This window comes from Chaetodon auriga, chromosome 1 (genome assembly GCF_051107435.1).
Source record: "Chaetodon auriga isolate fChaAug3 chromosome 1, fChaAug3.hap1, whole genome shotgun sequence".
NCBI classification, from domain to species: domain Eukaryota; kingdom Metazoa; phylum Chordata; class Actinopteri; order Chaetodontiformes; family Chaetodontidae; genus Chaetodon; species Chaetodon auriga.
The window spans coordinates 21,167,627-21,190,789 of NC_135074.1; the positions used below are offsets into that span (position 1 = coordinate 21,167,627).

The 23,163-nt window shown below is 42.5% G+C and overlaps 1 protein-coding gene across 2 annotated transcripts in view; it reads right to left on the minus strand.

The window, feature by feature from the left end:
* Positions 1–2,043: 2,043 nt before the first annotated feature.
* Positions 2,044–23,163, minus strand: part of igdcc3 (immunoglobulin superfamily, DCC subclass, member 3) — a 54,538-nt gene continuing 33,418 nt past the window's right edge. The window contains exons 5-14 of one of the 2 annotated variants that reach the window (XM_076729496.1): positions 22,079–22,216; positions 19,342–19,500; positions 15,093–15,258; positions 7,616–7,863; positions 5,912–6,076; positions 5,250–5,438; positions 5,030–5,134; positions 4,714–4,849; positions 4,345–4,555; positions 2,044–3,039 (exon numbers count right to left, since the gene is read on the minus strand). In XM_076729496.1, the coding sequence (XP_076585611.1) occupies positions 2,914–3,039; positions 4,345–4,555; positions 4,714–4,849; positions 5,030–5,134; positions 5,250–5,438; positions 5,912–6,076; positions 7,616–7,863; positions 15,093–15,258; positions 19,342–19,500; positions 22,079–22,216 (1,643 nt within the window). In that variant the 3' untranslated portion in view covers positions 2,044–2,913. Of the gene's footprint in view, positions 3,040–4,344; positions 4,556–4,713; positions 4,871–5,029; positions 5,135–5,249; positions 5,439–5,911; positions 6,077–7,615; positions 7,864–15,092; positions 15,259–19,341; positions 19,501–22,078; positions 22,217–23,163 lie in introns of both variants that reach the window. The other variant, XM_076729488.1, reaches the window with a different exon arrangement.

Below are 23,163 nucleotides of genomic sequence, written 5' to 3' on the forward strand. Positions count from 1 at the left end.
CGGCCATCGCAGAGCCACCACACGGCCGACCATCTCCCTCAGCCAGCTCTCTGTCGGGGTCATTATTAGAAATGTGTTCCTGAAGCACTTTAACTACTCAGTGTTGACAGGAGGGAGAAGGCTGAGCAGCAACTGTGGTTTTGGGAAGAGAGTAGTCAAGTATGATCAGCAACTGTCATGTCTCCTGGGCACCAGATGTCTAAAAGGCTATTATTGTGTTTAACAAGGAGGCAGATAACGTGACGGGAAAATAAAATGGCTAAGAGCACTGCAGCAACAAATATCCAGAATGAGGTTAGAAATACACTGCTGCCAATTTAAATCAAGGAGAAAGTATTTGCTTTCTGGCTAAAGTTAGAGAAGATCGATAACGCTGGACATCTGTCTGTTTAATATCTCTGAGCAGTTCCCAGGCAACCAGCACAGACTCCAGGAAGTTACTGCTCCAAGTCAAGAAACAGTCCAGCACGTAATCCCTCCTAAAATGGCAAATTTAGTTTTTTATCTTTCAGTTTTTGTATGGATTAAACAAATAAGATAGAATATATTAATTAGTCTGCTGTAGAGGTACTGGTTGGTGGATACAGTTTACAGTCTTTTGCTAAGCTAAGCTAATGTCTGCTGGCTGTAGCTTTATATTAACCATACAGACAATCAATCTTCTCAACTAACTTTGCACCAAAAAGTTTGTATACTTCCCAACATGTCAAACTATTACTGTAAGTATGCAGCTAGAGCTGGGAGGCGATTAGCTTAGCTTAGCATGAAGACTTGAAACAGCTAGCTTGGCTCAATGCAAAGTTCAACATTCTTCCCACCAGCACATCTAAAGCTCACTGATTTACATGTTACATCTTGTTTGCTTAATCTGTGTCTCAAACAGTAATAGGGGAAGTTACATGTCGTACTGTACGTGCTAAGCTAGGCTAACCACTTACCAGCTATAGCCTCACAGTTAACACAGAGAAACAAGAGTGGTATCATCCAGCTGCTAGCAAGAAAGCTAACAAGGTGTATTTCCCAAAGTGTCAAACTATTCCTTTAAGTATGAAGCTAAAGCTGGGAGGCCATTAGCTTAGCTTAGCATGAAGATTTGAAGCAGGGGGAAACAGCTAGCTTGGCTGAATCCAAAATTCAGAATCCTGCCTACCGGCACACCTAAAGCTAACTAATTAACATGTAACATCGCGTTTGTATAATTTGTACTCAAACAGTAATAGGGGAAATTATGTGTCGTACTGTACGTGCTAAGCTAGGCTAATCATTTACCAGCATAGCCTCACAGTTAACACAGAGAGACAAGAGTGTTATCATCCAACTGTCAGCAAGAAAGCCAATACTTCTATTTCCCAAAATGTCAAACTATTCCTTTAAGTCATTACACCAACAATAGTGGAATAATGTTTTGGGAAATTTTGATAAGCTGTGTGTTTAATTTTTGTCTTTTTTTTTTTTTTTACATACATCATGAAAACATTCATTCAATCAATAAAACATATCTGCACACAAACACACACACAAACACACACGCACACAGAATTCAATCATAGCACTAATGTTTGACACATATACGATGTCTGCATATTATAATAAATAGCAAACATTATCTCGTTCAGCTGTAAATAGTCCTGAAAGTATCATTAGCGATGCAGTGTATCTCTAACAGTTCACTCAACTGAAGCAACTACGTTTGGAAAAAATATTATGATCTTTTGAATGGAATGAGACCTAAGAAAAAAAAAAAAAGCTTATAATGGAACAGCATAATTCATTCATATTCTAACATACGGTAATTCATACAACAGTGTTATCAGTCTGTCAACTTGCATGAGGTACTGACATTGTATCTACAAACACCATATTCATCAACAGAGGGAAGCCAGGATTTCACAGAGGGGGAAAAGAGGGTTTTTCATTATGCAATAAACAGACAAACAACAACAACAACAGCGACAACATTAACATTGTTATCTTGAGGTAGAACATTAACTTCAGCATTTGGAAGTGCTTTATGTTGGATACTCGTTTTTTTTTTTTTTTTTTCACTTTGCTTCAACGAGCAAAAGAGAGAGAGAAGATTCTTGACATCTGAGGTAGTGCGGCACCTGATCTTGTAATTTTCAAACCAATCAGTTCCTCCGCATGTTAATTGTGAGCACAGGGGAAGGTAAAGTCCCTCAAAGCTTCCCGCAACACATTCATTCCGGCTGAGGTAGGTTTTTGTTGAATCACAAGGTTCACACAGCCAAGTCTAGTGCCTGTATGAAGGCCGAGAACTCATAAAAAATGTTGATGTCACTGAAACAAAGTCCTGAGACAGAATATATCGAATCCCTGGACGAAGGCTGAGGTCTTCTGAGAGCGAGAAGGTGGAATCATTGGTAGGTGAGAGCAGGCAGCAGGAGTCTTTGACACCCACAGAAAAGTAGAGATGGTGAAGCACAACGTGAAGCGTGAAGCACGGGGTCAGCAGCGGAGCCGTGCCCCCCTCAATAAGACCAATAACTTATAACCACTTTGACATATAGGTGCTAAAGATATATATGTATATATATATTTATAAACTTAAAAATAAAATCATCATTGTATAACAAGGACATTCTGGGGCCTCCATTCTGTGTGCCGCCCAACACCAGAAAATTAACAAAAGACCAAATTTTACAAATAAAGAACATTTAACTGGCCTGTCGAGCTCGAAACAGCCATCCATCAGAAGAGAGCTCTCCCAAACCCCGGGCCAGAAGCACTCCCATATACAGCCCTAGATCCTCTAGAACTTCTTAACTTACCATTAAAAAAATCTTTGCACAAAAGGAAAAACTACCTTGAAAGGAAACACTTGTCAACCTGAGTGAGAGAAGAGTCTAAGTGGACGCTGTGGACAGCGTCGTGTGAATTGGCCTTCATACGTGATTAGCCTTGGTCCTGCTGACCTGCTCCTCCTGCAGGAGGCTCCTGGAATTGTGTCTCTCGCTCCACCCCCAACTCGTCCAGCGGTATCGTCGACAGCTGGGTGTCGTTGAGCACGTAGGAGTCAGACTGAGAACACACGTAAACCACATTAATTGAACAGAGAGTGCATTTAATTCACTCATTGGACGTTTTAGCCCAGCTAGGAGAGACGATGGGGATGACATACAACATCCCTGGCCAAAAGTCTGCAGCTACATGACAGCTTCCCAACCCCGAAACCACCGGGAAGCCCCACTGCCTTTTTATGTGAACATCAATTTTAGTGCAGGTGGGACTTTTGTTTATTCTTTGAATTCCCTTTTTACGACTTCACCTCCATGTCATTTTTTTAGTGCTTTTATCACACTGTAATATATGAAACATAAAAAAAGCATATGCCAAGGTGGGCGTAAAAAGCTGTAGCCCCAGGCGATACCTTTACAGCCGCAGAAAAACTTTTTCTAGCCTTTTCTAAATTTATCCTTGGTTTATTGTGTTGTGTTGATTCTATTGTGCTGGTTTGTTGGGGATAATAGACTTTCTATTGGTTAGAATAACCATGAATAAAGTAAATCAATGAGGACCGAAGTAATTTCATTCTTGATTTTCCCTCTAATGTTAGTAAGTGGTGACTAGAAGAAGATGCACTCACAAAGCTTTAGGTCATATTTTTGTTTTAGGGAGGGAAAAAAATAAAACACAAACTACTGCTTGTTTTTTTTTTTTTTTTTTTTTTGCTGGAAAAGTGACTATAATTTAAGACTGGCAATCAAAATAATAATAATAATAATAAGGAAAACAAATAGTTTAAAGCTTCTCATTCCCGCTTTTGTTTTCCTTTTTTTTGCTGCAATAAATGGTCGGGGGAATTATTTTCTGTGCTTATTGAAAATAAATTGGAGTAGCTGTGCTTGAGTGACAATTAAAGTGAAATTGATTGAAAGGTAAACTGCACTTTATTGGGTTATTTTTCTTGCAGCTCCAGGCAGTGATAACACTCGATGAAGTAGCTTCTCACGTATCAGAATAGTGGCGGATGTTTACAACAGACAGTTTGGGTTGTAATTTTCAATCGTCTACTTAATTTCATTGTATTTATTGTTTATCTTAGATTTTTGCACTACTTCACTTATTATTCGGTCTTTCATTTTTTTGTCTTGTTCTGCTGTATTTCCTTTTTCTTGTGCAAGTACATTGAGAGCAGTGTTTACTCTGGAGTCAAATTCCTTGTATGTGCACACATGCTGGGCCAATAAAGCCGATTCTGATAAGTGATGGCCGAAGCTATAAAAACACGGCCCAGGATGTACTTTCACCTTTTAATGTCTTTAACCATAGTGTCACATACGTCGCTGAAAGAATTAAGGCTTAATTTAGGCTTTCATCTCTCACCATGCATGTATCTTGTACGCTGGGTTGAGAGAAAAGTCTCTCGAGCTCGTTGCTGTCGGCCACTTTCTTCCCCGCTGCACTGCCATTGACATCCATCTCTCTCCTGGCCGCCCCGTTCAGCCCGGAGGCTCCCTGTGAAGAGGAAGAGGACTCCAGCACCACGCTGTGTCCTGCCTGGGGGGTGGCCTGAACTGTCTTGCACATCATTAGCCTGGGGTTTACATGAACACACACACACACACATAAAACACTTGTCAGCTGCATGCACACAATAGACCGACATTAACCCTCAGTAACAGTTATTGGCAAGTTATTTCCAGTGGTTCCATTTGTCGCCATTCGGGACTTACACATCACGTCTGTACTGACCTGCCGCGGTAGCTAAAGGCGAGGAAGAGCACACAGAAGATGATGCAGGTGACTCCGATGTGAATGCCGATGATGATGCCTGTAGTGGATGTTTTGCTCTGTTCGTCTTTCACACAGTCGCAGGGGGCGTCCAACACTGAGGAGATACAGCACACGTCTGTATAAACGAGGCGATGTCAGGGAGGTGTACGGAAGACATTAACACTTTGCTCAAGACAAAAGATGACACGTGCGACTCAGTGCGACGCATTAAACTTGAACGCACTGAGGTGATGTGGGACACTGCAGTATGTGTGTTTGGTTGTCAGATATTCACCAGATTTCTCCACCGCCTCTCGAAGCGAAACAAATCGGATGGTGGCATTGCCATCTCCGTGCTGGTTGTATGCAAGCAGCTTTATCTCGTAGACCAGAGTAGGATCTGAACAATAGAAACAAGAGAAAATGAATGAAGAAAAACGTGTTTAGCGAAGACTACAATGACGATTACAGCAACGGCTCATGACATTAACTATTGTAGTCAGAAGATGTCTCACCCAGCTGAGTGATGCTGTACTGGGTGACGTTGCGAGCGAAGGTGATAGGACCAATGAACAGTGGTGTGTGGGCTCGTCTGTAATACAGCCTGAAACCTTGCTGTTGGCCCATCTTGGAGGAAGGCTCCCACGTTGCTTGTATAACGCTGCTGTTCACCACCTTGGTGTAGAGGGAAGGAGGCGCAGGCACTGCAATACAACACAGACTGTCAACCAAAGTGGTTCAAAAACATGATAACAGTCAACCGGAGAGCTTTTATTTTGTATGTTTGGAGTGTGAACAGTACCTGGCATAAGGAATCAAAAGGATTGTGACTTAGATTAAGATTCTGATGAGGTGTCACAAATCCACCATCAAATCACATATGTGCTTTATTTCAAAATCAGTTTGAGGAAAACAACATAGATGAAGAGAGGCAAAAGGCAGACTTCATTAAAGCAATAAAGACAGGGTTATTGATGTAAGCTTCTCCACCTCTCATGGATGTTCTTCTATTTATAAGCTCAAAATCCTGCATGCTTTCACTCTCAGCGATCACTACATACGAGCAGCTCTACGGCAAATCTCCATGTATGTTTGTCTATTATTAGTAAAAGGTATTCTTTGTGTGTGTGTGTGTGTGTGTGTGTGTGTGTGTGTGCGTGCTCTGCTTTCAACTCACCCTCTCCATGAGTGCTTTCAGTAGCACTGTCCGATGGTTTGCTGGCCCCGTGGGATGTGTAGGCTTTGACGTAGAAGGTGTAACTGGTGGAGGGCTCCAGGTCCCTGATGATCTGCTGCAGCGTCACCTTACTGACGGCCTCCTCATATTCCATCTCCACCGGGTCTGAGGGAGGTATGAGGGAGGAGAAGGAGTAGCAGAAAGAGGAGGTGAGGGCACAAAAGAGTGAGAGAAGGAAAGAGGAAAGACATAAACGGGAAAGGAAAATGGATGGGAGGAGGAGCAGGCATTAAAGTGATGGAAAATAAGATGAAGAAAGGACACAATAAATACAATCTGTTTCTGTCATCATTTTATGGTTATTGCCAATTTCACTGGTTTTATCGGAGCAGCTCTGTTAGGTAATAGCTAATCTAGTTTGACCCTGGGAGCCTGAATGACAATTGGTTGAATAGCAGGGGTGGAGTGAGGAGATGGAGGGGTAAAAGGGGGAGTTATAAAGAATGTGTTAAAGCATTTTATTGCTCTTAATCCAGAGACAACCAACCATAACCATCTACCTCCAGCCCTCAACCCATTGGGCCATGCGATCTTGGAACGGTAATTACTGCAGATCCTATTGGTCGGCCCCCCAGGGCCCTTAATTATCCATCCGATAGAACTACCGAGGAGAACGGCAGCTGGCGCTTCAAGAGTTTCACACGCAGAAACACACACATACCCATACACATGCCCAAAGCCGTAAACAAACATACAGGATGTCTGTAAACAAGCATGCGCATGTGCATGTATGAACACAGTCAGGGAGCATTGCCCCAACAGTCCACACACATGGATCCCGAGGCAAAAATCATCATTTCCCTTTTTTAATCATCCTTATTACACCATCTTTATAATGGAGAGTGGGGGAGTGGTGCTGTAGCGCTGAGCAGACTTTTAGATGGGAGGGAGGCATTTCCATTTTTCCATTTATTTTTCACATCTACCTCTTGTTCCTGTAGCTGGCATGTATTTGCTGAGTGGACGTTTAGACAAACATATCTGCCCAGTGAATGTAGAGTAAGTGTAAATGGAAACACTAAAAACAGAACATTTATCATGTTTTCCATATTAAAACTGTGGACAGGGTTGTTGGGTTCAATCCGACCTGTTTCACCTCAACATGTAAGCTCCTCACGCGTCAGTTTTAACACATTTAACTAACCAGATGTGAGAGAAGTCGCCCATTTAACTGCAATGTGCAGGTGACAGTGAAACGCTGGCACTATCTGAGATCTGCTTGTACAACGCTCGCAAATTGCTTTTGTGAAATGGGCCCCTTGGTGACAGTGTTAGCACTGCTAGCACGGTGTTAGCATTTATTACGTCAGTATAACAGCATATTTACATGACTAAATACGGTATATTGAAATAAATGCTCCATCATCTGTTTTTTATGGTCATGGGGAAAGATTCAGTAATTTCAGATTTAAGCACATTAATACTTCACTGCAGCCACAGCTCATCCGGTCATTTGGCTTCTGTGTAGGACTTAGTAACATGAGAGAGATCATTCTGGAGTGAGGGGTTTTATTCGTCTATCTTCTGATTCTACTCATTTCATCTGGTCTTTTTGATGTGACAACGCTTCATTTATTAATTTATTGTCATTTTTTTCCTGTTATCTGCTACACACAACTATTTGGATCTTCAGCGCAGGCTCACCTGAGGTCCTGCGGATGTGGAGCACGTAACCGATGATGTCCTGAGTGTTCTGATCAGGCTCCCTCCAGGACACCTGGATGGTGGTAGGTGAGAGGGCCTCAGCCTGCACGTGGGTGGGCACACCAGGCAGCCCATCAGCCCAGAGCACTGTGAGGCGGGCACTGGCCTGTGTGGATCCAGCACTGTTCTCAGCGATGCACTGGTAGATCGCCTCATCATCCTGGCTGATACCATATATCGTCAGCGTGCTGTGAGAGGGCGAAGAGGTGGAACAGGAGGGAAAGTGGAAAAGAAAAGTTAAGTTTCTCTGACACAAAACACAAGATTTGATTGTGTAGAACTGCGTGTGAAAAAGTCAAAATCTAAAGGGTCAATTCTACTGACGAATGGGTGTTAATTAAAAGCAATCATTGTTCAGTTTTTCACTTCAATACAAGTATTTATGGTAAAATGTACCGAAGGTGCAGTAAAAATTACTAACTGCTTGCAACAAGCAACAAAACATCTGCACCTTGCATTGCAAATTGGCTGATAGTGGCCATGATTTTTATAGCCAATCAATTACGGGAATTATGCCTCATGTTTCATGAGTTATAGGACTTTAAGCGCATTATAAATGATCACTTGGTCACACTATCCACATAAAAAATGAATCCAAACCTGTCTCTACTCGTTTTCGAAATATTCTTCTGACCAGCGACACCAACAACAATCCCTGCGAGTCCCATTTACTTCCCTTGTGAAGTAAATGTGAAAGCAGCTTTCAGATGTCTTGAAGTAAAAGGTACAATGTTTTTTTTTTTCTACTAAAAGGCTCTCAGATGTAAAGTAGCTGTACTTGAATAAAAGCACTTACTGTTACTTCATACCTTAGATAAGGACTGCATACAGCAAAGAGGATGAACATGACAGTATCTCAAGAGATACTGTGTTCAGCTGCGTGTGCGTGTGTGTGTGTGTGTGCACAGACAGCAGCAGTGTGTATATGGTTGTGACGATCCTCACTCATGCAAAGCACTTTCAAATTAATTCATCTTCAAACTCCAACTGGAGCAGAAAAATATATTTCAGTGTTTCAAAAAAATGTAATATGTCTCCATGAGTGAAATCTTTCATCTGTCCATGCACACAGGTGCTCACATACCTATGCACACACACACACACACACACCACACACATGAAGTAAATCATGTTTTTATCGTCACTCAATATTGTCTTTGTTCCAACCATCACTCCTCTCTATCTTGCCTCGACCACTCGACTCTCTGTCCTCATCTTTCTACTGAATCCCTGTCTCTTCCATCTACCCTGGCCTGTCTTCCATTACAGAAGAAATATAAGAGGGGAATTGTGTGTGTGTATGTGCGTGCATGTTGAGTAGGTGTTATTAGACATGCATAAATAATCCACTCCTCTCATTGCGTCTTTCCTACGGCTAAAAGAAAAATAAAACATTTAACATACTATGGAAATGAGGCCCTGTGGCACAAGACATTTCTTCATGCCATTTTCATGCCAAGGCCATTTCTGTTGTATTTAAAGTGTAATATGTGCAGGAGAAAAGTGAGAACACACAAATAATGAATACCATGGGAATATGGAAAGCCCTTTGGTCATGGCATTTTAAGAGATCAGACGCATTTTTCAAATAAAGAGAAGAAAACCTCCTGGCCGCTTCTTCTCATGCTGTGCTTTAAGTTGAAACAGCAGAACTGAATGCCACAGGACCTCAACGTGTCCTCCAGCATCACGCTAATCTGTCACTTGCAGTTTGTAAGGAGGCGTCGAACAGATTGTCATCTTTCCTTGACGGACAGGTTGGACCCTCAGTGTATTAAATCCAGGTTTATGAAGAAATGCCAGGACGATCCCGTGAGGAAACACATACAATTTACTGAGAGAACACATCAGGCCTGTGTGGTGCACGTGGTCTGTTACTGGCCACCCTCTGGACCTGTGAAATGGGACACGAGGAAAGTGGCATTTCAGCCCCTGACAGACAGACCTCGGACCAGTCTGGTGGCTTGTAACAATGGATTTGTAAGGACAGGACGGTGCTCTTCTGGGTCAGCGGGCAGGTTGGAGAAGTGAATCATTCCATTTCCTTTTCAAAATTGATGTGCTGGGATACAATTACTGTAAGTCTCTAATCTGGGTCAGCATAGGCTGCCAGGTGGAAGAGTTATTATTCTCCCCGGTCTGTCAGGTGGATTCAATCTGGATAATTACCAGGTCAAAGAGGCCCTCTGTATTTCAGCCGCACTGAGCCAATCTCACCTCTGACCCCAGAGGTGGCAGCAGTTGCCAGCCGTCAGCTCGCTACTCAACCATCACATTTCTGACAGCCTTTCATACCACCGATGGATGGAGTGTTTGCAGACAGACAGCCTGACCAGACGCCACAGACGCAACAAAGAGGCCCCCGGGGACGCACTACCCAATGCCACTGGGGGCCCGGACGGGGAACGCAGGGAAATTTCACAAGACCTTGCTTGTTTTCCGAAAGTACGGTAGCGTTCGACCGCGAGTCCGCTCTCTCATATACACATGCATGAACACACACATGCCGAGCCACGTACACGCCGACTGATCCTGCTGACGTGGAGCTTATGAAATTCTACACCTGCTGTCAAAACTTCCTTTCCAGCTTCCAGGATGAAAGCTTTAGTGGTTTCAACATTTCAGAGTATACAAAGGAGACAGAGAAGTCATTCAGGGGAATCACTTTTTAAAATGAACTCGTAGGAGTATGAGTTTGTACACATATTCATGCATATTTGCTTTGTTTCTTTGAGCAAACGATTACAGCAATTTAAGTGATTTTTGCCTAAATTTGGAGATGCATTGTGTTTGCATTCTGCTAAATTCAGTGTTTTGCATCATCTCTGGTGGTAAGCAGATACTTTGGTGTTTTTGGACACTTAACATTGAGGAGCAAAGTATTTCTGTTTGAAGTAGGTGTTATGTTTTTTTACTCTGCTGCTGCAGCTGGAATTGCAAACCACATCCCTTCCTGTACCTGGATATTTCTCAGGAGAGACCCAACGGATGCCGGATGTTTAGAAGAATTGGATTTTGGATTGTCAAGTTATATTAGTTTGACTGAATGAAAAAAATCTAGGTGCTCTGCAAAGTAGAACACTGTATTTATGAAGTTCTTCAGGACAATCGTATTTCTAGAGGTCTTCAAGATGAAAACTTTCTCACTGAAGTGCAACATTCTCATTCAAGAAGGTAACAAAATCCCCCACAGTTCACGGGACATCTCTTTTAATCCTTTTTAAAGATGTTTTTGAGAAGATAGTTTTAGAATGGGGCTACATTAATATGCAACAGCAGAGCCACCACAGATCCACACAATGTGTGAGGAAAAAAGAGGAGATTTGGATGGTATACGGCCTGAGTTTGGGATGTTTTGGGCTTGTCTTAAATGAGCTCCAAAGCCAAGCCGTCCTGCCTTGACAGGCTGACACCATCATTTACTCATCAGTTCAAGGTCATTTCACAGATTGATGGATAAGGCCGTGGGCCAGGGGAGTGGCTGACAGTGGGTCCTTGGGCCTGTTGTTCGGCTGCTGAGGCTGTGTTTACTCTTCGTTGTCTCTGAGCAGCGCCCCATCAACAGCCAGTGTGGCCATTCTGGGTCCAGCAAGAGGGAAAGGGGGAAAAAAAAACACGAGGACAAAAAGAGAACAGGAGGAAGAGGTGGGGAAGGGGGGAGGGGAGGAGCGATGAGCTGTCTGTGGCCTGAGAGGAGGGAAGGGCCCAGGGATATGACTGATTACAGGCAGGGTCAGAGTTCAAGGCCAATGCCCAGGCCCCAGCTCTCTGTAATGGGGGCAGGAAGGGGGACGTGGGGCACCGAGAGGGGGCCGCAAACAAGAAAGGCAGGTCTTGGTGAAAGAAAGTGGAAAAAAAAGAAAAGAGAAGAAAAGGAAAAAAAAAATACCCTTTGAAAGGATTCTGCAACGAAATGTCCAGATTTGTGTGGTAGCCTGTTCCTTCAGATGTTGGCCATTAATTATAAAACACACCACGGCGCTCACACACACAGATGAAACGTCCCTTTCTTTACTAGGACTTAAACTCTTCGCACACATTTGTAAAAGGATCCCACGTTCTCTAAATTATTTAGAGAAACAAAGTATATTAAATGAACGCTCAGCACATCTGTCTGTCGTGCCTTCATTCGACACAAGGGAGAATCACAGTTTTGTCATCGTCGGCTACAGCGTCAGTTTTAAAACACTACAGGTTGACTTTCAAGCTCGGGATTTTTACACTGTGTGATGTGATGTGAGAACACAGCTGGTAAGCGTTGCAAGATTACACTTATCAGCTTTAGAGACTTAAGAGCGAGGCGAGTCCTTATACATAATTAGCAACAGCTCTCACAGAGGCTTCAAATAGCCACAACAGCATGTTCTACAGGAGCCTGGTCAGCAAAGGCCAGTAATGAATGGGGTAACAATAATGTGTCCGAGCGTTTCTGTCTCAGCATGTGTGCAGGTGTGTGTGTATCGAGTTCTGTTGAGATATGAGAGAGAGGGCAAACACACAGCTTCGCCCTGGGCATCAAATATCTGTTTACAGAAGCAGCCAATCAGCTCCTCTCTGACATCATCTTATGCAGCATTTCACGTCGCCGTGTGTTGTCCGTGTGTGTTTTGTGTGCGTGCGGCTGAGGAATTAGGGAGCAACATGTTTGTGAATTTTCATGTTTGATTATGCGTGCGCACAGAATGAATGATGGCATGCGCCACGGGGCTATTTGTGCACATACAGGCTTGCTTGCTTTTTGATTAATGTGTGTGCATGCGTGTGTGCGAATCAAATGTGCAATCGATTCCCCTTCCTTGGCTTGTCCGATTTGCTTTTGAAGGTCAGCGTCATGAGAGATGGCTGAGGGGAGAAAGCTCTGAGTGTAATTTTTTTTACAAGAAGACACACAAGCACACACATTAATTAAAATCCCTCTGCTAGGTAAGCTGCACTCATTGTACATCCAAGCTTCCCATATCAGATAAAGTATGTACATGTAAGAACAGTATCATTTTGCTGCCCGGAGCTGTTGAATATCATTTGCATATCATTCCTCTTGTTTTGGCTTAGTTAGGGGTAAACTGTGCCCCATGCCACATAATCTTCTTTCCTTTCAGGACCTTCGCTACACTAGAAAACACACCACATGGCCTTTGGGGCCTCAGGTAAAAGTTGCCCAGCTACGAATTTCCCAGCCCGGTCTGCTATAAAATTTCATATACAACTAAAATTTACATGATGGCCATAGCTCAGTATATTGGCCTCTAATCATCGGGGTCATCTTATGTATGTTTTTGTGGACAAAAGTGTTATCTCCAGTATGACAACATAATCTAATGCAACTAATTAGCAGTTCCAGCAGATTATGTTGCCTAATAACAGAATGAGGAAATGTTTATATGGAACAAATCTGAGAACTGTTCTTACTCAACAAATAAGCGACGTGAATGAGTCAGCAAAATGTTCACTGGTCATGTATTTCAGTTGTTTTCAACAGGAAGTACTTGGTTCTGCTTAGTGGAAGATTGTGGTTTTGGTTGAATATTGACAGCATCGCTGCATCCTGTGCTTTATGTCAATGCAGACTTTTTCACTGCTCAAATCAAACCCCAGTTTTTTCCTGACCTTAAACAACTGTATTAGCGTTTTAAACCAAACAACACAAGGGTCTCATGACTCCTGGTCTCCCCAGTGTTTTTGCACCACTAACAACCAGATCTCCCTCTGTGAACACCAACACACTTCCTGGATTGGGAAAAACACTGCGAGTAGAGCTGTTGGTCGGACAAAACATGTCAACTTAGGCCTTGGGAAACAGCGATGTACATTGTATGTTCTGACATTTACACTGAACGTTTAATGGATTAATCAACGATGAAAAAAAAAACGGTAATTGGACGTGAACATAATCCACGCAGCAGCTACATTTACTCCAAACCCAGAGCGACGTACCTGTACATACACATATTTTATAGGAGACAGGGTTAGCACGCTGCTTCCCATATTCGGATAGTGTGTAATATGACAGCAGACTGTGATGAGTTCGCTGCACCCCCGTCACAGTTCTGCTCAACAGAGCAAACTCTTTGGATGCACATCAAGCTGCCTGTTCTCTAAATGGCTGACTGCGTTTCCTGGTCAACAAGCTGAGTTTATGAGCTAATTAGCTAATGGTAGATCTCAAGATGAAGCCTGCCTCCTTAACCAATCACAGAGCGGGCTTCGTGATGCATGAGATCTATATTAAAGCAGATCTATGGCATACACTAATGGTGGCAAGTGGAAACGCTGTGATGCTCTGACCACCCGCTCTATCTTTCTCTCTCTCTCCTCATTTGTTCATGCTGCCGACTCATCATTTCTCTTTTGACCACTGGTTCATTTTTCTTTTTTTTTGTCTGCCTTCTCATTTATTTCTTCTCTCTCTTCATTCCTCCTTTGTTAGTCCCTCGCCCCATCCCTTTGACTAACATAGACTAGCGGAGGCAAGTGGGAGTGGAGCAGTGCACGTGAGCGATGGAGGTGTCTGCTCCCGTCACTCACTGCTACTGAGTGCAAGTATTGATTTTTTGGTGCATTTTTAATGTATTCACTTCATATTTCTCTCTCTGAATCATAACACCATACACGGATGGTTGGCTGCCAGGGTCAACTAGAAAATTGCAATTAATCTCCAATATTATCTCTAAGATAGCACTCCAGTGGCACATGCAGTTGCTGCAATGCTCAGCGTGCTAACTAACAGAGCTGGTTGTGGGGTCCTCCTCCTCGTGACATTCCTGGGGACTGCCATGGGAAAGCATCCAACAGCCAGTCAATACGCTGCTCACATACAAAGGCACAAATAAATTGAGACTCATGTCTTGGCAGGCATGAATCCCAGCAGCTGCCATGTGAGATGCAACAGAAATGCAGAGAAATTGCACATTTGATGAAGCCAATGATAAGATCAAGGCAGTAGTGATTAGTACTGACATCCATATTACTTCTGTGAGCTGGGTCAATCTGTGAAAGCATACAGTGAGTGCAGAGATGGCTGGAAGAGAAATCTGGGCCGTTAATGTTAATTAAACTTCAAGAAATGGATTTTGATCCAGATTGTCTGCAGATTTTTCCAGTGAAAGTGGTCTGTTAGAGGGTCTTTCTGATGAGTTTAAGAGCTAAAAATACAAGTGTGGTAAAGACCACAGCACAGGAATTATTCACAAACTGGCAGACAAAAAGTTAATAAATCAGAGCATCCAATGTAAACTCTGCAAAAGTTGAAAAAATAAAAAAAAGGATGCTGAGAAAAGTGGACCCCCTCCTTTGCTTAACAACACAACAAATGTCAACGGCGTCAACAAAGGAGCAGTTTGCATAAAAAAAATCCCTTTTTTGTCAACAAATACTGAAAATAGTAAAATCCAAGGTGAAGGTTTTTTTGGTTTTTCACCTGTTGTTATTCCTGAGTTTGACGTGTCCCCCAGGCTCCAGAATCTGCCCGTTCTTTAGCCAGGTGAGCTGGGGCTCAGGCTCGCCCTGTGCTTGGCAGGTGAAGATGGCGGTGGTGCCGACAGGCCGAGCGATGGACTGCGGAGCTTGAACAAACTCTGCTGGAGCTGAAAGAGGAGGGAGACAGAGAGTCAGATAATGTTGGCCCGATTCCCACAACCAACAAAGGAGGAATGGAAGATTTGAGCAGAATCCAGAGGTGCAAAATCTTAACTTAAGAAAAGGTGTCGGACCGAGGAGGAGAGGAAATAAACGCAAGAATAAAGGGACAAAGTGGGATTGTTAAAAAGATATAAAGACCAATAGAGAGTGAGAATGAGGGAGGAAAAATACGAGAGCCTGCAGGCTCTCAATTATTAATAAGAAGCGGTGTACTGTATAATACGTGTATGGCATAAATACTGCTGCAAAGCTAGAATTCAGGGTCAATTAGCAGGATTATAAGAGACACCAATCAATGCAGACACAGGGAAATAAAAGAGAGCAAAGGAGGAGAGCAGGAAAGTGGAAGGAAAAGAGCAAGACAACGTGAGTCCTGCTCAAAAACAGCACGACTTGGGAGTAATGTGCTTTAAAACAGCGTTTACTTGAATATAAAGTGATGCAGCTCATAGTTTCATCATATCCTGTCTCATCCTAAGCTAGAGCCCTGCAGCAATGGTCAATTAGTGGTAATAACTTATTCATATGAAACGGTTCTCTTGGAAGAGCAGGTACTTTACTTAAATTACAGAGTAATTACAGTTACATCTGCTGGAGTTTTAATTCCTGGGTTGGTGTTTTTATTTGAGCTGACAGATAGAGAGGTAGTGTATCATCTCCTCTGCACTCATTATTGTCCCAGAGGTCTTCAGTGATTTGATAACCTGAATTATTTATAGCCATATTAATTTTAACAAAAAATGTTATGGCAATTATAACATCTCAGAGTAATCATTAGAGGGCAAACAGCTGGAACACCAAGCATATCGCATTGCCTGTTGTAAACAACAACAACAACAACAAAAAAACCCTCCACTATCCCAAACATTTATCTCATCATTACCTAACGGCACTGAGCAGCCGAGTGTTCAAACACAGACAGAAACCTGGATCAATGTGGTGACTCTCACTCAGGCTCTAACACAGTGTTTGGCTGAAGGATGCAGCTTCGAGTCCATTCATTCCTACTGAAAACCTTAAAACCACTCACACACATATAGTTTCATTTGCTGGGGACTATTTTCAGCGGCAGATGAATACTCTAGTGAGTATTTGCTAGTGGTACTAGTATTTGAACACTAGTGAGTATTTACAGCTGCAGTGTATGTGGGATTGACTCAAAGCAATTGTTTGTTTTGCTTTTTGTCCACTTTAATATTTTCCTTCTGTTTCAGCTCTGTCCTTCCTCTTGTTCCCACCCTAATAGGCAAAATGTTGTCTGACACATTTTCAATGCAAGTATTTCCCTTCTCCCACTGGAAGAGTTAAGGCACCCTTAGGCTCTTGAAGGGAGGCTTCTGACAGCCTGTGATGGTCCTCTCATTTATCTCCCTCTTTGTGGGCCTCAGTCTCTCTTTCTCTCTTCACTCGGCATGTTGTTTGAGGGCTGTCTTAAAGGTGAAGGTCAGATGGAGCTCGGGAAAATATTGATTTGCACCTGTATGGGTGTAGGTTAGATCATCAGCACCATCCATCCATCTTGCTCCTTCTTTGCTGGTTCTCACACTTTGACTCCTCCTTTGGTCTTTGTTTCTCTTGTCTGTCTTTTTGTACCCAGCAGGAGCCAAAATGAACATAACTGATTTACTGTATCGGTGAAGTTGTTTGATATGTGATGGTTTTATGAAAAACTCTTGCCCGCATTAATTTGGTTAGAGTTCCTGACTGCTGTGCTCCTTTTCTGAATGGACTGCCGCTGACACCCTCTCATAATTACTGAGGTATCAAGTGGCTTATTTAAGCTACACTAACAGACCAGTTCTTCAGGGGCATGCAGTTCAACTTTGTTTTTCTGATTAAGAAATAGGCACAACCAACACTTATTTAGAGTTAACAGTACACCTCTGTTTCCACAAATCGATCACAAGAACCAAAGACACTGACATGTAATTAACATCCATGGCTTTTCCTCTTTCTTCCTGCTAGGGTACAGGCTTGTCTCAGACCTGACAGGCAGATAAAATGAAATATTGATCAGCATCAATATTGCTATGGGCTGAAGCAAAGTGTGGCCCATCTGATCAATACGTGAGCGAGGCACACGTTGGATGTGTCCTGCTTGGTGACAATTAATACACGTGGCCACCCACAACCGGCCTCATCTCATTGGTTGAAACCATCTGTCTGTCTAACCTACCATCAAACACTTTCAGGGTTAATACTACAACATTCATGTGATCAAGAACGGACGAAGAGAATGAAAAGAGAGCAAAATAGAACAATAACAGAGTAAAAAAGCTCTTTCAGAGGGCTAACGGATCGTTAGAGTTGAACATGATTCAATTTATTCACAGTATTTTTGTCATCGTTATGTTCCAATATTAAAATATTCTACACTCTTATATTAAAGACTCTCTGGACTTAATTAAAGTCATGTAACATATACCTGAGTTGCTCCCAAATGCTGTTTTTCCTTGTAACATTGAGAGTCTCAACACAATTACACCTCACGAAGTTGGCCTTGCTGCAGGATTACAACTGGAGAGACAATGGCATTGAGGTACTTTCTCTTCGACCGTAATCCTGCCACAAAGCCATCACATATCTTATATAGAGTTTGTCAGGCTCGTTCTCCAAAACAACTATATGGTTTTCAAAAAAAAAAAAAAAAACAAGGTACAGCACCATTAATGCACATGTATTTTCCTGTTACATTTTATTGATGATATTGTGCATCCTTGGCCTGTAAAACTGAACTCAAATGTCTTATATAGATCAAAAATTGGTTTACTTGCTTTAACAAGGAAACAGTTCTTTTGTTCTTTTCATAAGTCTGGTGAAAAGACTCATAACTACCACGCTGAGGAAGCAGATAAAAATACTCTGCTTCTGCAGAATCTGTCAACCTGTGAAAGAAGCTGTGGGCATGAGCCAGAGGTGTTTGAGGTGAGGACATCCTGAAAATTTGCAAACCACTGACATACAGATTTGTTTTTCAAAAAGAAAAAAAAAACATCCATGATTGTGGACTTCATGCCAACTTGGTCTCAAAACCTTCTCCCTGTCTCTAATCGTAAGTACTGCTGTGAACACTGCGTTCACTACCTCTAAACTACAAAGAATCTTTCTTCATCATATCTCTAAAAAGCAATTTGCCATAAAAGATGTAATCACATGTGCCTCCACAAATGCACTACACTGTATATGATTACTGGTCTGTGTGGACTCGCCAATATTGATAAAAACTCAACAGCATTTTAGAGGCTGCAATGGTTGATGTTACAGAAATGACTACTTCTTAATGCGCTATTATGGATTTGTTTTGTCCATGCTTTCATTAGCCAGTGTTAATGGCATGAGGGATGATGTTTATGAATGTATTTGATCATTTATATTTAAATAATGGCACTGCCAGTGGTTTGTTGGACTCATTAGTGTTTGTGCTCACCTGTTTCAGGATTAACTGACTGTTTATCCTGTCGTAATGTTTCTGCTGCTCTGATCACGGCCTGAGGTTGACAGCCTGGATAAACGCACTGTATTACTCTATGTATGACTCTTTTATTATCTATTAGGTATAAATAAGTGTTTTCTAGTGTCAACCTGGTACACCTGATGCACGAGAAACAAACATTTTAGCCGCGGCTTGGCAGGTAGAAAATCACTCTAAAATCTTGTGGTTTGCTTTGGTTGGCAGTGATGAACAAAAACAATGTGAGCTAAATCTGCGAAGTCAAATCTGCACCCCCCACTAGCTCAAAATTAGGGATTTAAATTAAAGTTCACTCGCATGAAGCTCATGAGTGTTGCAAGGGTAAAACGCTCAACCATCATAGGAGAGACTCTGGTTTAACTATAGCAAGAGGTGACTCCAGCTGGGTTCAGCAAACACAACTCCCATCAGAGTGTTGGCTGATGGGAAGTCGGGGAAGTTATCATATGAGTCCACCCACAGAATCCACAAGCATTTCCTTATTACCTGACCACGGCTGTGAGCTTTGAGTTTCCCTCCGCAACAAAATGGCAGTTTCCTCTTATCCAGAACTCACCTTGGACCACAAGACGTCCCTGAGCAGTCCTGCGAACACGGGTCCCTGGCTTGTTAGCAGCACACACGTAGACCCCCGAGTGCTGCACGCCAACATCTGAGATCATCAGGTTCCCTGTGCCGAGCACCTGGATTCCCTCCACACCGATGGGACGGCCATCTACTCGGTGATAAGAGAGAGAAAGAGTTGAGAAGGAAGGGAAAGAATTTATATAGGACAGCAAAAGAGGGCCAGGTATGCACAGGTACAGCATGTGTTCATGTTAGGTGGGGTGCTGCAGTAAGAGAGGGCTTGAATCGCTAGCAATCAGCCAGCATCACAATGACAGAGGCGGTGCTATTTCTGGCCCTCCCAGAGGTCAAGGATGCAGCTTTCACAGTGAAGTGTGTGATTCTCAGAACTGAAATGTCTTGCGACAGAGCTGCCAGCGCACACAAGGGTAAGAAAAAGAAGGAAGGTCACTGAGTTTGTGTTTGCTGTGTGAGTGGCATATGCGCTGTAATTACTTGTCTTCATTGATAGCTTGCGATGGTTGCCATCCTTTCTGCTTCCAATAAGTATATTTCTCTTTAGAAAGAGTCATTAGGTTTTCTAATGTCTGACAATGAATTAATGTTCTTATTGTATGTGCAGCTTTTCTAATGGATGTTCAGTTAATTAAAGCTTCCACACTTGAACAGGACCCCTTTTTTCCTCCATGCTGTTGCCTGACAAAGACTTTCAGTATGTGTGCTTTTCAACCGTTACGCAGGAGATGTTCCAGCTGCCACCAAGGGCACAAGAGAATCTAACTGCAACTTCTAATCTCCTATCTCCTCACACAATCCATAACTGCCTCTGTACTTACACGATAAGCTCACACTTTACTGTGCTCCCTATCTGCAGTCTCAACCCCGACAATGACTCCAGTCTGCCTCTGATATTAGCTATGGGGCCAAGGGGGCATTTTAATCCCATCTTTGACTTCCATCTGCAGCTTGCAAGCCTGTATGATCCAGATTTGATGTGCTACAAGCCCAGTCAGGGAGGCAGGGAGTTGGGCTCCACATTCAAAGGCAGAAGCTCCAGTCAGAGATACAAACCAAATGGTCACTAGTCAGAAGTATTTTCAGGTTTATATCTTTAGCGTAAATAACTTAGGCAAGGCACGTTTAAATGATCTGTAATCAAACATTTCTTTGAACAACAACTTGTATTACTGCATGTGTCAAAATGATACAAAACACAGCAATATAAAACAAAGAAATACAGGCATAAAGGGACAAACAATCAGACAGACAATTAAACCTGTCAAATAAAAATCAAAGAGAATGTAATCATGCAATAAAATCAGTGCAAACTAATGTGAAAAGATGCCCATTAATTAGATATTTTCAGTGGTCAAACACTGCAAAAAGTAATTATCACACAGCACCCTAAAAAGGGACTTATCTGAGGACCTAACGTCTGTAAAAGCTTTCATGATGAAAGACAACAATAAAAAAAAAGCCATTAAATCCATTAAAAGTAATTATAAGAATCCTAAAGTCAGTTAAACTGAACTGGCAGCCAGTGTGATATGAGCTCTGCAGCCTTTGTAAGGAATCTTGCAGCTTCATCAAGACACAAAGTAATCTTATGGTAAAATTACAAAGAGGACAATATTCGTAATTAATCATGACAAATTATTGAGATGAAATAAATCACTCCAACACGACTGCCAAATGGTTCTCCTCTGTGTTTGTCATTACGATGTGTTTTATTGCTATTTCTGCATTTTTCCATTATCACTTTCTAACTCACTGGACTGTGACACCTTTTGTCTCAACAAAAGCAGTCTTGTTCTTTTCTTGCCTTTTTCTACTATATTTCTTTCTCTCTCTCTTGCCCCCTTCATTCATTTCTCTCTGTCAGGCACTAATTAACTTAGTGTCAGAGAAGAAAGAGCACAAGCTAGCAGGCTGTGGTGTTGTTCAATGAATAGCATACAAACAAACTCTGGCATTAAGGAGTGACTGATGTGAAACTATCAGATTCATTATGCAGCTTATCCCAGCCTCCATGCTGTAATCTAATACATACAAATCCCATCGTGTTAGCATTTCATTGTAGCGACTTTGTGTAAGCCAATACTCTCAATCTGATTATGCCCAACTTCTTGGGAGGGGCAGCAATCTACATTTGGGACCACAAATCAGATTGGATAATAGGTAAGGAAAACAGATCCCAGATTGAAAAATTGGTCACGACAGACTTTGAGCAATAGTCAAGAAAAAAAAATGCACATTGAGGGAGGGGAAACTAATCGTATCTGTCTCAGCACCTCAGAGCAATTACTCAGAGACTCTCTGGTGGTTTCGGAGGAGGTTCAACTTCATGAGGACATAAAACATGCATTTATCAACACACAGTCGTACATAATGTTTAGCCCTAAGGCCTAATGTTGAATCCCATCGCCTCATGTATACGAATAGATGCTATACTGTATCAAATATATTCTGTGCACACATGTACGTAATGCAATGCAGGACAGATCAAAGCTGTGCTGAGCATACAAAGCACAAGGACACAAAGCACATATGACCCACACCAAATTTCCACTTGCATGAATGCACACTGTGGTTGTATTTGAGCTCCACGGCATGTAATTCCTCAGACACACACGCACACACACACATGCACAAAATGAAAGACTCAAACTACATATATGCCCCTTTCTGGAGTCTTTTCTTTGATCTGATCATGAATCTTTCCTCACCGAGTCTGCTCCAAGACACAATGGGCCGAGGGTATCCGGTAGCAACGCACTCCAAGATGGCGGTTTGGTGGACAGTGAGAGTGAGGTTTTCTGGACCGACCAGGATCATAGGCTCTTTGTAAACAGACGACTGGGAGCCTGCAAAAAAAAAAGAAAGAAAAGGAAAAAGAAAGAGGGAGGGCATAAGATGGGAATGAGCATGATGGATGGCATCCTTTAATTGGATTTCTCTGGAGTGCATTAGGCCGATACGCTGTATCTCCTAGATCAGGCAGAGGAACAATAGGTTTGGAAAATCTTGGGAATATGCTTGACAGTTAAACAGAGGTGAGTGCAGTGGTTGTATTCAAGCAGTGATGAAGATAACAAGGCCGGTACACAACTCAGATTTAAAGCTAAGTTGAAGGTTAGCCATACCTCCCCCCTAACCTGAAAAAGCTGCTTTATTGCTTCACTCTCCTCAAAGCCACCAGCGCTCAGTTTGGTTGAAATACACTCTTATTCACTGAGATAAACGTGAAAATATTCTCGGGCTTTGCTCAGTGTTGTGTGAAGAGGAACAGGCGGAGCAATGGACGGAGCCGCTGAGGGCTGAGCCGGAGCCTCTGGAGAAATAAACGGATCCTACTCTGATCCGGAGCCGTTTACCGGCAGGGGGAGAGCTCAGACTTTATTTTTTCAACTTTTGGGATTAAAAAGTGGATTTACCTTCACTAAAACGGCAAGCAGCGAGGTGCCTACTGCTCCACTGTCGCGTATTATAATGTAATTAGACTGAGAAGGGAGACTAGAGGGAAATAACAGAAAGAACTGGAGCTTCTGGTGAACGCTGAATTCAGTCAGAGGCTGAATTGAACACAAACACACAGTAACACACACATTCTTATGGTTTGTCTGTTTCTAAACATGGAGAGGACCAACAGTTTGACAGAGAGGGACTCACATGCACTAACATGCATGCATGGCCGGACCGGCCAGCGAAACAAAGAACAGAGAAGAAGAAGCTCGGATTACAACACAGAAAGAGGAAGTGTCAGAACCCCATTACTCCACCACATCTTTACAAAGCAAACAAAATATATTAT